At 48.0% G+C, this 12,923-nt stretch overlaps 1 protein-coding gene across 1 annotated transcript; it reads right to left on the bottom strand.

Moving 5' to 3' along the window:
• Positions 1-968: 968 nt before the first annotated feature.
• CYP26A1 (cytochrome P450 family 26 subfamily A member 1) lies at positions 969-12,169 on the bottom strand. Its single transcript, XM_089507851.1, has 7 exons — positions 11,975-12,169; positions 11,198-11,422; positions 9,124-9,423; positions 8,537-8,689; positions 6,257-6,391; positions 2,878-3,030; positions 969-1,398 (listed from the first exon to the last, which is right to left on the bottom strand). The coding sequence occupies exons 1-7, from the start codon at positions 12,167-12,169 to the stop codon at positions 1,057-1,059; spliced, it is 1,503 nt and encodes a 500-aa protein (XP_089363977.1). The 3' UTR covers positions 969-1,056.
• Between the last annotated feature and the right edge of the window lie 754 nt (positions 12,170-12,923).

Below are 12,923 nucleotides of genomic sequence, written 5' to 3'. Positions count from 1 at the left end.
CCGAGCATACAGACAGACAGACACACACACCTACCCTCAAGTGTGGTAGGGAACATTATCTCATTGCCCATCAGGTTCCATACATGGAATGAAGGGAGGGGCCTTTTTTCCCTTAGACAGCCAAGTATCTAGGACCAAGTCTGAGAAAGGATACTAAATTATCTTGGAAGGGCATTTTTGGAAAGCTCCTTACTATCACATGCTCCCTCAACACACACACACACACACAGAGGGAGAGAGAGCACAACCATGCCTTGGTAGGTTATTGAAAGAAATAAAATAAATGATACCTAATGAGGGAGTTAGAATTCCCCTATCTCCATCCAGGCAAGAGCAAAGACAATTCCCCTATCTCCATCCAGACAAGAGCAAAGACAAACAGCATGATGCAGATGTTTTGCGCCCCCATTACTATCGGCACAACCAATGGATAATGAAAGTTGCCATCCAAAACATCTGGAGGACACCAGCTTGTCTCTCTGTGATCTCAAGAATGCAGAAGGTTGGTCGGACTGCCTTAAGACCACCAGCACAAACCTACTTTAAACCAAATTCTACAGCTAGCAGCGGGTCTTTCGCATTAAATTGCATCTTCCACAAATGTAAGCAAATGCTAAACAATCTACTCTTCAAGTTTATTTTTACATATGCCACATTATAACCTTTTGGTTCACCATGTACATGTACATTTATTGTTTTAAGCTTTTAGAGGTTTTTGTGGGTTTTTTTTACTTGTCAGCATATGTCTGAATACCCTCGTAAAGCACACAGATCATTAAATATTTTCAAAATAATAACAAACTTTGAAAATGATTCTTAAATAGTAGGACACTTTATTTCTATAGAAATAAAATTATCCAACTATGAATCCCAAGGACCCATAATTATAATGCTTGCTTTTTAAAAAAACACACTGAGGTTTATACATGAAATACCTTTAAAAATATTCTTAGAAAAAAACACATAAATATCTATCACACATTCATAAAGTTAAATATATAATATTGGATTTAGGGCACTATAAAAAGCCATTGTGCATGATTTTAACTGAATTCATTAGACCTGACCATTAAAACTTGTGAATTTTGTAGGTAGATTGTCCTCTGGATACACAGTAGGGCCAGTCTTCATTGTCGGTGGTCCGTTTATAAGCTGCCAGTCACAGTTCCGGGCCAATTCAACAGTAAAGATTTTAAGAAGAATTTTGGCAAACTCTTTGCCCACACAGCTTCTCAAGCCTCCTCCAAAAGGGATGAAACTAAAACGCGAGACATCCTCCGGGAAAGGAGACATGAAGCGATCAGGATTGAATTCTTCTTTGTTAGTGAACAGCTCAGCAACTTCGTGGGTATCAGAGATACTGTAAATGACATTCCAGCCTTTAGGGATCTGGTATCCCTACAAGAAACAAACAAAGAAGGAACAGTAGCACAAAAGAGTTTAACAGGTTTGTCTTATATGTTCTTTGTTATGTGCCTTCAAGTCACCTTTATCACATCCTTATCCTACATTCTTCATGGCAAGATTTATTCAGCAGGGGTTTGCCATTGCTTTCTGCTTAGGCTGGGAGAACATAACTTACCCAAGGTCACCCATTAGATTTCTGTGGCTGAACAGGGATTTGAACTCTTGTCTCCTAAGAGCACTAGTCTAACACTCAAACCACTACACCATACAGACTCCAGCACACCGTACTTGTCTTATGTACCCAGCTATTTTGCCAACAGCAGATCTGTTGCCAACACAAACTCTTCCCAAGTGTGCCTGAGACAACAGTAGTTATTATAAGAATGAGATGTCTACAATAAAAGGGCTGCATCACTGGAGAACCTGGGGCTGACCAGATGTTGCTTGGCTACAGCATCCCTGATTATGGGTACCCTAAGTGGTGTTGCTGGGATTTTGAGTCTAAGAGCACCTGGAGGGTCCCAGGTTGGCTGATGTATTCATTTCTTTATGCTGTTTGTTGTTATTTGACAATCTATGAGTAGGAAAAGAGAAAAACCAAATAACAGAAGGATTGAGGCAATCAAGCTACAGCCCTGAGTTTACAAGACCTGAGCAGAGCTGTTGATGACCAGGGCTCCTGGAGGTCTCATTTGTGTGGGACCATTTTAAGTCAAAGTCAATTGATCAGTTCATTCACTGATTTACCTGCACACATTTCCTCATTCCTAGATTATCACCATAAGTGAAACCTGCAATAAAATGTTGTAGCCTCTATTTCTGTCCAGGAATCCTGATATTGGATTTCATCCCTTTCCCATTTTCTGTCTTCTTTTGTGCCCTGTGCAGCAACATAGAGTCCTCACTGGACAGTTGTGGACAGCTATCAAGGAGGGAGTTTTCTTCTTGAAACATTTTGTACTTCTGCAGACCCACTGACCTACTCCTCTTTGTGTGTCTATAGAAGGACTGGCATTCAAAGAACCAAGACTGCTATTAGTATACATCATATACAACCAAATGCCATTGGTTTTACCAACACCAATGTAATGTAGTGTCTCTGATTATATATCTGAACTAGTGAATTAACTAAAAAAATTGTAAAAATTGGACAGTAGTAGACAGATGACACTTGTCCCACAGAATTGTAGTGATGCAGAAACAACACCTTTTCAATGTTACTTTTTCTTCATCTTTTAAAGAGACAAGCCATGGCAGTTATCTAAACTACTATCTTTTGGTTAGCAGAGTTGGGAGGGGAAATTTCATTTTAACAACCTCTCACATATCCTACACACACACACATACTCTTCAGAACTTCCACTTATTGTCCTTTTACATTATTCTTACAATATGCCAAGACTGCCCAAGTAGCACTTTTTGGATGGGGATGTTAGGGAAGCTTTTTGAAAACTGGCTTCTCCTGCTTACATTTAGCTCAAATGTCTTGAGTGCTACCCTGAATCCTCCTGGAACAGGCGGGCTCAGACGCAAAGTCTCTTTGACGACACAGCCAGTGTATTTCAGCTGTTCCAAGACTTCCATTCCCAAATGCTTCTCTTGGCTCTGCTTGCTCAGTAATCCCTAGAAATATAACACAATATACCAGTGAAAAAAGGCTTGCCATGACAAATGGGAAAGATTCATTATGACGTGTGCAAAGGTGGACAAAAAGGAATGTCCTCACCATCACAGCTAATGTTACAAGCACAGTTACCTGGTTAATATGTTACCTCTGGGAGTAATGAGGGCCTAACAACATTCCTTTTGCAAAACAACACAGCTACTAGTAATGTCACTTTTCTCATTTGCAATTGGTTGACTGGCCAAAGCCAAAGGGTGCTCAACAATGGCTCCTTTTCGTCCTGGAGAAAAGTGACCAGTGGGGTCCCATAGGGCTCTGTCCTGGGCCCAGTGCTATTCAACATCTTTATCAATAACTTGGAGGACAAAATTGGGAGCATACTTATCAAATTTGCAGATAACACCAAATTAGGAGGAGGAGCTAATACCCCAGAGGACAGGGTCAAAACTCAAAATAACCTGAGAAGACTAGAAAGCTGGGCCAAAGCTAACAAAATGAAATTCAACATGGAGAAATGTAAGGTACTGCACTTAGGGCGGAAAAATAAAATGCACAGATATAGGATGGGGGACACCTGGCTGAACATGACTACATATGAAAGGGATCTAGGAGTCCAAGTAGACCATAAGCTGAACATGGGTCAACAGTCACTTCAATGTCTCTTGGAGAGGATTCTACTTTTATTTATTTTCACTGCAAGGGGCAATTATGTTAGACCATCCTTCCCATTTTACAACATACTCTTCCTCCAGTTGGGCTGCTACCACCTTTGACAGCACTCCCATGTTACTCCCAAGTTCATTTTATTGATTGATTTTAACTTATATCCCACCTTTCTCCCAAAATGAGATCCAAGGAGGCTTCTGTTGTTGTGTGCCTTCAAGTCATTTCCAACTTGTGGCATCGCTAAGGTGAACCTATCATGGGGTTTTCTTGCCCAGATTTGTTCAGAGGAGGTTTGCCATTGCCTTCCCCGGAGGCTGAGAGCATGTGACTTGCCCAAGGTCACCCAGTTCAACATTCAAACCACTGTATCATGCTGGCTCCTAAAGCGGCTTACAACAATTTTAAAAAGGGCCAACTAAAATATAGTTGTTTAAAAGTTTAAAAGAAATTAAACATTAAAAACATGATTAAAACATGATTAGCAGCCCTGGTGGTGCAGTGGTTAAATTCCTGTACTGCAGCCACTCACTCAAAACCACAAGGTTGCGAGTTCAATACCAGCAAAAGGGCTGAAGCTTGCATCCTTCCTGAAGCTTGCATCCTTCCAAAGTAGCTAAAATGAGTACCCAGATTGTTGGGGGCAATTAGCTAACACTTTGTAATGTAAACCACTTAGGGAGTGCTTAAGTGCACTGATAAGGGTATAGAAATGTACTTGCATATTGCTATAAAAAGGTAAAATGCTAAAAAAAAACCCCCGCTTAAATGCTAAGTTTTACATGCTTTCAGTCTGAGCCTTAAAATACAGTTTCAGCAAAAGGTACATACATACATACACACACACACACACAAAGCACATCACTTCACACACTGCAGCTCCATAAGCAAAATTCAAAATCCTGCCTAAATAAAAATGTGTCACCTGCCTACAGAAAAAGACTGGAGGGGGACCAACAGCACCTCCTGTGGAAGGGAGCTCCACAGCATGGGAGCAGCCACAGGGAAGACTCTTCAGAGTCCTCACCAACCTGGGAGACAGTAGGACTCAGAGAATCTGAAAGCCCTCCCATGCAGATCTTAGATCTCGCTCTGGCTCATATAAGGAGATTCGAGTTCCTGTAAACATTTCCACCCACATAGCTGGGCATCCTACAAAATTATTTTCAAGCTACACATTTGATCTGCTTCCCAAGATGCTTGTCACCTCTGCAAGATCTGACAACACACACCGGGTAGAATATCACATGTGTGAGAGAAGTCTCCATGTTATTGCTGCCACTAGATCGGAGCTGTTGATTTAATGTAAGATATAATCCATTCACTCAGAGGAAATTTGCAGATGAATCAAATAGTATCAGAGAAGGGAAATCACACTACTTTTAAATTGGTTTCAAAGATAGACAGAGAGGGAATACATATACATGGAAGAAAGAGGTGTTTCTTATATGAAAAAAGAAGGACCCTTTTTATCAGATTGCACTGCATTAAACACAATAGAAAATATTGGCCATTTTGTTAGCTTTTTTCTAAAAATCAGACTTGTTACTTTAATACGCTTGATTTTAGATCAACTAAATTAGTGGTTCTCAAACTTTCTACCCTTCTTACCCTCTTTACATCTACATGCGGACGTGACACTGCATGCCCACCCCTACACCACTCAACCTGGCTTATGAATAAAAATATTTTCTTTGTTTAGTGTTGTGTAGTTTCATTCACACATTCATGTGTATTTGTATTTTAACATCTTATAAGGAAATAGCTCTCCTACTCCTTCTTCCTCAGGCAGAGGCTCCAAGTACCCTCCTTTCTTTCTGTGCCCCTTTAGGACAGAAAAGGTTTCGAGGGAAGGAGAGGTGGGCTCAGTGCCAGCAAGTCTCATGCCCCTTTGCACCCCCCCCCCCAGGGTCCCACCCCACAATTTGAGAACCACTGGATTAAATATTAGTGACTAAATCCAGTTCTTAGTCCCAAAGAAGGTATACCCATTCAGTCGATGTAACTAAAATAAGTCTAGGGGTGTATCCACACTGCAGAATTAAAACAGTTTGACACACTTCAACTGCCATGATCCCATTGTGCAGAATCCTGGGATTTGTAGTTTGGTGAGGTATTCAGCCTGGTCCAGCAGAGCACTCTACAAAACTACAGATCCCAAGATTCTCTAGCATAGAGTCATGGCAGTTAAAGTGCTGTCAATCTGCTTTAACTCTGCAGTGTTGGTACACCCCAGGTCAATCTAATTCCATTCATTCAAGGACAACTAGATGGACTGAAAACCTATAGTCTTCCTTTACAAGCAGCTGAAGCACTGATGGAAGACCCCAATCACCAGACTGGAAAAGACTTCAACATGTCTTTAAACTCTTAGGTTACCTCAGCAGGGAGCTCACAGTATCCGGACATCATTCTCTCTAGGTCTTTATAGCATTTTTAATATATTCGGCTCATGTGGGGTTTCAGAACCAAGTTGCTCAAGTAAAAATAAAATAAACAAACCAGAATCAAAGACTCTCCCTATGTAATATTTTGCTTCCAGTACTTAAAGAGAGCACCCACCTTCTCTTGCAATTCCTTTCTCACTTTGCGTAGCACTTCGTGGTGAAGGCCTAGGAAGATAATCAAGGATGTAGCAGCACTGGCGGTTGTTTCATGCCCACCAAAGAGCAGCTCAGTTGCAGATTCTTTCAGCTCCTTTCAAGGGAGAAAGAGAAAAGGGAAAAGCACATTTAGGCTGCATATATTCCGCCTTCTCTTTAGTGGCTTTTATAGCGCTCATCCTTTATATTTTTATCTTCACAGTACCCCTGCAAGGTAGGTTTAGGCTGAGAGACAGCAATTGGCCCAGTCACCCACTGGGCTTCCTGGCCATGTAGATAGTCCAATACACTTTACTGCTCTGAGTCCCAGTCCAGTCCAACACTCTTCACTCCTATTGCCCCATAATCCTTTGCAAATTAAGGAAAAAATCAAACTCCAGATTTAATTGCTACATACATACTATGGAGTGTACCAACAAGTCAGGTGGAAACAATGTGGTTCCTAACATACTATTGGATTGCAACTCTCCGCAGCCCTAGCCAACATAGCCAAGGTGAAAGATGCTGGGAGATGCAAATCAAAATAATCTGGAAGACCATATGCCATTAATTTTGCATGGAAAGGGGCTATTCTGATGTGACCAGCACTGACAACACTACCGCACTACACTCTTATGGTGCCGCTATTCCACCTTTACTGCTCTGGCTGCCTCCTGCTGCATTCTGGGGCTTGTAGTTCAGAGAGGCCTAAGAGCTCTCTGGCTGAGAATTCTAAATGCCCCTCCTTAAACTACAAATCCCAGAATGCAACAGAAAGCGAAGCAGGATCAGCCCTGGTTAGTACTTAGAAGGCATCCGGTCAAACAAACAGCAGATTAATGACAATAATATGGTTTTAGAAAGTACCCAGATGGCAAGCACTGTCGTGTGTTTTCTTTTTTAAAATGCAGGGCAGATCTTCTAAAATGGTTTCTAGGAAGCATCATAGGTGCATCCTTTAAAAATGTACTTCTTACTGAAGAATTATAGTTTTGTGTTCCTATGGAACTAAAGTGTTTATTCATTACATGTATAAACCAGCCTTTCTTCAATAATTTGAAAGCACTGTCCGTTCCTCCCAGTCTCCCCTACTTTATTCTCACAACAACCTTATGAGGTAGATCAGGCTGAAAGACAGAAAATTTTGATTTCCAAAGTCCCAGTTCAATAGCGTAGTCACAACAGCAAATTAATTAATGCTCCATACTTCAATACCCTAAAGCTACCAGACCCTGTGTGATCTTGGAAGCTGAACATGGTCAGCCCTGGTTAGTACTTGAATGGGAGACCACTAATGGCAACCAGGTGCTGCAGGCTATATTTCAGAGGAAGGACCTGGAAAAACCACCTTGGAGTATCCCTTGCCTGAGAGAACCCTCTGAAATTCATGGCGACACCAGAGGCAGAGAGACATAATGTGAAGGGTTTCTCAGACATGGAGATGTTTTTTCCCCCAGCAGAAGGATATCCACATTGTCTGTACTACAAAAATAATCCAGGCTGGCATTACTTTCAACTGCCATGGCTCAATGCTATGGAATTCTGGGAACTGTGATTTGGAAAGATGTTTAGTCTTTACTGTCAGAAAGCTCTGGTGCCACTGGAAACTACAAATCCCAGAATTCCACAGCACTGAGCCATGGCAGTTAAAGTGGTGTCAACCTGGATTATTTCTGAAGCGCTGATGCAGAAAGAGAGCGAAGGAAATTCAGGCCACTCCTGTTGAATTTGGAGCCAAGGCAAAGCAAGACCGTTCCGCTCCCTAAGTCTGGCTGGAAGAGGCTGCAGCTGGTGGTTCTGCTGCCCCTTGTGCCAAAGCCCAACCCCTCCCTGGCTGAGACGGGAAAGCTGTAAGGAAAGTAAAACTAAACATCTCTGTCTTAAAAACTAACTTTTTGGAGCTCTTGTTCCAAAGAACTTTGAGCTGATCTGTCACTTGTTGTCCTTGTCGTGTGCCTTCAAGTGACACATCTCCTCTCCTGAGGTTTGCTTGGCCAGTTTCTTCAGAGGGGGTTTGCCATGGCCATCCTGAGGCTGAGAGAGTGTGACTTCCAGGAGCCTGGATCCAAATGTCCATGAAACTTGCTGGAGATCCAAAGACACACCCGGATCCCCTGCCTGTCCCCTCCCAGGTTTCCTCAGAAAGGTCCTTCTCTGAAGGGAGCAGGCCAGGGCTCTCTCTCTCTCTCTCTCTCTCTCTCTGCTGCCTCTGGGATCCCCGGGAGAGCCCCCTCCTCCCGGCCCCTCCCTGCCGGCTCACCTGCATGCTGAGCTGCTCTCCCTCGGGGCCCTGGGTGTGCTCCATCAGCAGCTGCAGGGCGTCCTTGGAAGAAGAGGGCTCCCCTCGGGCGGCCAGCTTGGCCCGGATGCTCTCCTCGATCTGGGCGTGGATCACCCCCCGCGCCCTCAGGCCCTGGAAGGAGGAAAGGACCCTCAGCAGCAGGAAGAAGAGGAGGAAGAGGAAGGAGAAGAGAACGAGGAAACAGAAGGAGGAGGAGGAGGAAGCAAAAGAAGAGAAAGAGGAAAGGGAAGTGTGAGGAAGAGGAGGAAGGAGAAGGGGATGCTGAGGAAGAGGAAGCAGGAGGAGGAAGAAGAGGAAGAGATGGAAGAGGAAAAGAGGACACAGAAGAAGGAGGAAGAAATGAAGAGCAAGAAGAGGGGGAAGAGGAGGAAGAAGACAAAAGGAAGAAGGGGAGGAGAAGGAGAGGAGCGGCCCAGGAGGAGGCGGCGGAGGCGGCGTCGCCCTCGGTGGCTGCCCTGGAGGCGGGGGTTGGGGGCTTCCCCTGCGCCGGGTGGCCTTCCCTTTCCCCTCCTTCCCTGCCTGGAGCCTGGGGGGGGGGGTCTTACCTTGTAGAGGCCGGAGAAGGGGACGTCGATGGGGAGGGAGAAGAGGTTGCGGACCATCTCCTCGAAGGCCTCCACCAGGCGCTGCTCCTGCTGCTCCTCCTGCTTTTCCGGGGGAGCCTTGGGCCGGAGGCCGAGCAGGATCCGGGTGGCGATGCGGAACATGAGGCGCTTGACGGCCGGGTAGACCAGCAGCTCCTCCTCCGAGGCGCCCAGCCATCGGCCCAGGCAGGCCGAGACCTCCCCCTGGATGGCCGGGATGTAGTGCTCCAGCGCCTCCCGGGAGAAGGCCCCCATGATCACCTGCAGACAGCAGCCCCCAGCCCAGCAAGAAGGAAGGAAGGAAGAAGAGGACAGCTTGGCACCCCCGAAACCACACCAGACCCCGACACAGGCCGCCTTCCCCGCCTGGATCACCCCCCCCGACGGATCCACTGGGTTCCTGGAGATCTCCTCGGCGGGGAAAAGGAGGCGTCAAGGGCCCCCCGGAAGGTGGCCCCCCTTGCCTCGGATTCTGCAGCTTCTTCGAGGGACCCGTCCCTCTTCCATTCATCCATTTCCAGGATTCATAGCCCGCCTTTTCCCCCTTTTTAAAGGTTTTTTTAATTTTATTTTTAGGTTTAAAAAAGTTTTAGGTTTGGGTTTTTAGGCTTAAAGCAAGGCTTAGGGTTTGAGATTCTTATTAGAGGGGCGGAATAGCAATACATTATTATTATTATTATTATTATTATTATTATTAAAAGGTTCAGGTTTGTTTAACTTTTGTAGATTTAAAAACAAGAGGCTGTAGTCCTCAAGGACTGGGGCCCATTGGAAGAAAGGGCAGGCAAGGAGGGAGCAGTTGTTGTTGTTGTTGTTGTTGTTGTCTGCCTTCGAGTCGCTTCCCGACCTTTGGCGGCCCTAGGTTTCCTCAGAGAGGGTATGCCTTTGCCTCCCTCCGAAGCTGAGAGAGTGTGACTTGACCTCAGAGTCATTGGGGGGGGGTCTCCCAGGGCCCGGCCTTGTCAGAAACAGTCTCTTCTGACAACGAAAATCCAATCCCCTCCAAGCAATGCTACTTCTATGGGGCAAACCCAAAGGCACAATGACATGTTGCAAGCTTTCGAAGTCACACTGGCTTCTTCTTCGTCAGGCGAACAGGAGAAAAGAAACGGAAGATGTTAGTCAGAGGCTTGCATTTTCTGTGCCTGGTCTTAGTTCAGTTGTGTACCAAGAGCATGAAGCTGTGTAGTGGGCTGGGTATTGGGCTACAACTCTGTGGAGACCCGGGTTCAGATCCCCAGTCAGCCTTGGAAAGCCCCCCTGGGTGACCCTGGGCAAGTCACACTCTCTCAGCCTCCAAGAGAAGGCAATGGCAAACCTCTGAGCCCGTCCTGCCAAGAAAAGCCCAGGATCGGCTGGCCTTAGGGTTATCTCTGTAACTCCGAAAGGGCTGGAAGAAATGTATTCTTTGTGCTCAAGAAGTGTTGGGAAGGCCCCTCTTTGGCCTTTTGGTGGCGATAAAAGGGAGGCTCCTGAGGAGAGGCGGGGAAGGCATTAAACTCTGAGGACTTCTTTGAGGGGGGTTGCTCTTGATGCCGCAGGGAAAACACGGCACAGAAATAGATCAAATTCTTCTTCTTCTTCTTATGTTCTAGAAGAGTTTCTTCCTCTTATTTTAGGAAGAAACTCTTCTAGAACATGGCTACATACCCCGAAAAACCCCCCACCAAAAATCCTATGAATGCCAGCCAGGAAAGCCTTCGACTTCACAACATTATTATTGTGGGATTTGATTCTGTTTTTGAGTGAAGTAAGCATCCTCGATCTTGTTGGAGAGGCAGGATGGAAAGAATAGTAATAGTAATAATAATAATAATAATAAACGAGGTTGGCTGCCCTGGCTCCTGCTGGGGATTCTGGGCCCTGCAGTTTGTTGTGGAGGGAAATGGCCCAGTGAGGGGGTCCCTGAGCTCAAGGGGCAAAGGAGACGTTTTGGGGACCCAGAGGAGGCCTCGTGGGCGGGGGGGGGGGAGGCCTGGAGGGCCTGCTGTCCGGGAAAAGGAGGAGGCGCCAGGGCCGGGGGGGGGGGGCTTGCCTTCTTGCGGCGCTTGTGCTGCGCGTCGTGGAGGTTGGAGAGGCAGCCGGAGCCCAGGATGGTGCGGACCGAGGCGGGCCACTGGACGGCCACCAGCCGGTGCTCCCCGAGGAGGATGTGGCGGACGTTCTCCGGCCCCATCACCCGCACCGTCGGGCGCCCGAAGAGGTGGGTCTTGTAGACCAAGCCGTACTTGCGCCGCTTCATCTCCAGGAAACGCCGCCGCTGCAGGGAGGGAAGCCCCAAGAAGCCCCCCGAGGGTTAACCCGGCTTCAGCCCGCTCTAACCGCCCTGGCTCCGTGTTCTGGGATTCTGGGGAAGAGGGGCTGGTTGAGGCCTCAGAGGGAGAAAGAGGAGTCCGGCTGCATCCGCACTGCAGGGATTAATCCGGACTGACCCCGCTTTAGCTGCCATGGCTCCATGGGGGAGGATTCCAGGCAAGTGGGGATTGTTGCGGCCCAAGAGGAGGCTGCATCTCCCTTTAGGGATTAATCCGGGTTGATTCCGCTCTAACTGCCCCGGCTCCCTGCTCCGGGATTCTGGGGAGCGTCTTGCGGCGCAGGAGAGGTGGAAAAGGGACTGTATCCGCCCCGCGGGGATTAAGGCGGGCTGAGGCCGCTTTCGCCGCCCTGGCTGCAATCCGGACCGTTTTGTGGGTGGGGGGTGCAGCCTGCCTCCCTGCCTGCCTGCCCCTTCCCTCCTCCGCCCTCAGGGCGCTGCAAGCGGGCTGGCCCCGGCCTCCTCCCTCCCTCCCTCCCTCCCTCCCGCCTGAGCTACCTGCAGGACCAGCTGGAGGGTCTCTCCGAAGAAGGGCAGGCCCATGCTGCCGGGGGGCAGGGGCAGGGGGCAGGCCGGGTCTCGGCCGCGGAGGCAGTAGAGGCCCCAGAGCTTGACCGAGAGCAGGAAGAGCAGCAGCGGCAGCAGCACGAAGGTGCCCAGGGCGCTGGTCAGCAGGGAGGCCAGGAAGCCCATGCCGGCGCCGGGCTTTGCCTTGGGGCCGGGAAGAGGAGGCAGCAGCAGCAGCAGCAGCAGGGCCCCGCCGAGGGCCCCCTTTTATAACCCCAGGTCGCTGCCCACTTTACCTTGCGCCCAGCATCAATTAGTTCACCCAAAGTTCAGCCTTAATTGCCGCCGGGAGGAAGCCACGCCCCTTGGGGGAGTGGGCGGGGCTTCCCCCTCCCTCTCCTTCCCTCCAGGGCTCTCCGCATCCCTTCCCTAGAGTCCCTAGAGCCCTCCAGCCCTTCCTCCCCGATGCTCCAGGGAGAGACCCCGAAGCAGAGGTCCTCCTCCTCCTCCTCCCGGACCTGTCCTCCAGGACCCTAAGAACCCCGCATCTATCCTTACCCTGCTGGGGTCCCACTCCCTCCCTCCTGGTCCTCCGTTGCGGGGAGGGCTGAGCCTAGGTTCAGGGAGGGAGAAGGCGTAGCAGAGATGGGCAAGGGAAAGAAAAACAGACTGAGCTTGAGGCGGCTCTCCTCCCGTCCTCGGTCCTTTTGGAAAAGGCTCAGAAAGAGGTGGCCTTCGGGCTGTCTGGAGCTCTCTAGGGTTCCACAATCTGGGATCGACGACTAAACAGTCACACAATCTCACACTCGCACAAGGGTTTGAAAGGCTAGCCGTGCCTCCTCAGCAAGGCTTACAAGTCCCCCTCCAAAAGCTATGAACAGGGGGTCGCAGTTAGACGGACCCTAGCCAGGAATTCTGTTGGGAAATGTGCGCAGACATC

The sequence above is a fragment of the Sceloporus occidentalis genome, unplaced genomic scaffold (genome assembly GCF_023333645.1).
Source record: "Sceloporus occidentalis isolate IW3139 unplaced genomic scaffold, rSceOcc1.0.p SCAF_2, whole genome shotgun sequence".
NCBI lineage: Eukaryota > Metazoa > Chordata > Lepidosauria > Squamata > Phrynosomatidae > Sceloporus > Sceloporus occidentalis.
The sequence above is the reverse complement of the archived record's forward strand: the minus strand, read 5'-3'. Positions and strand labels throughout refer to the sequence as shown.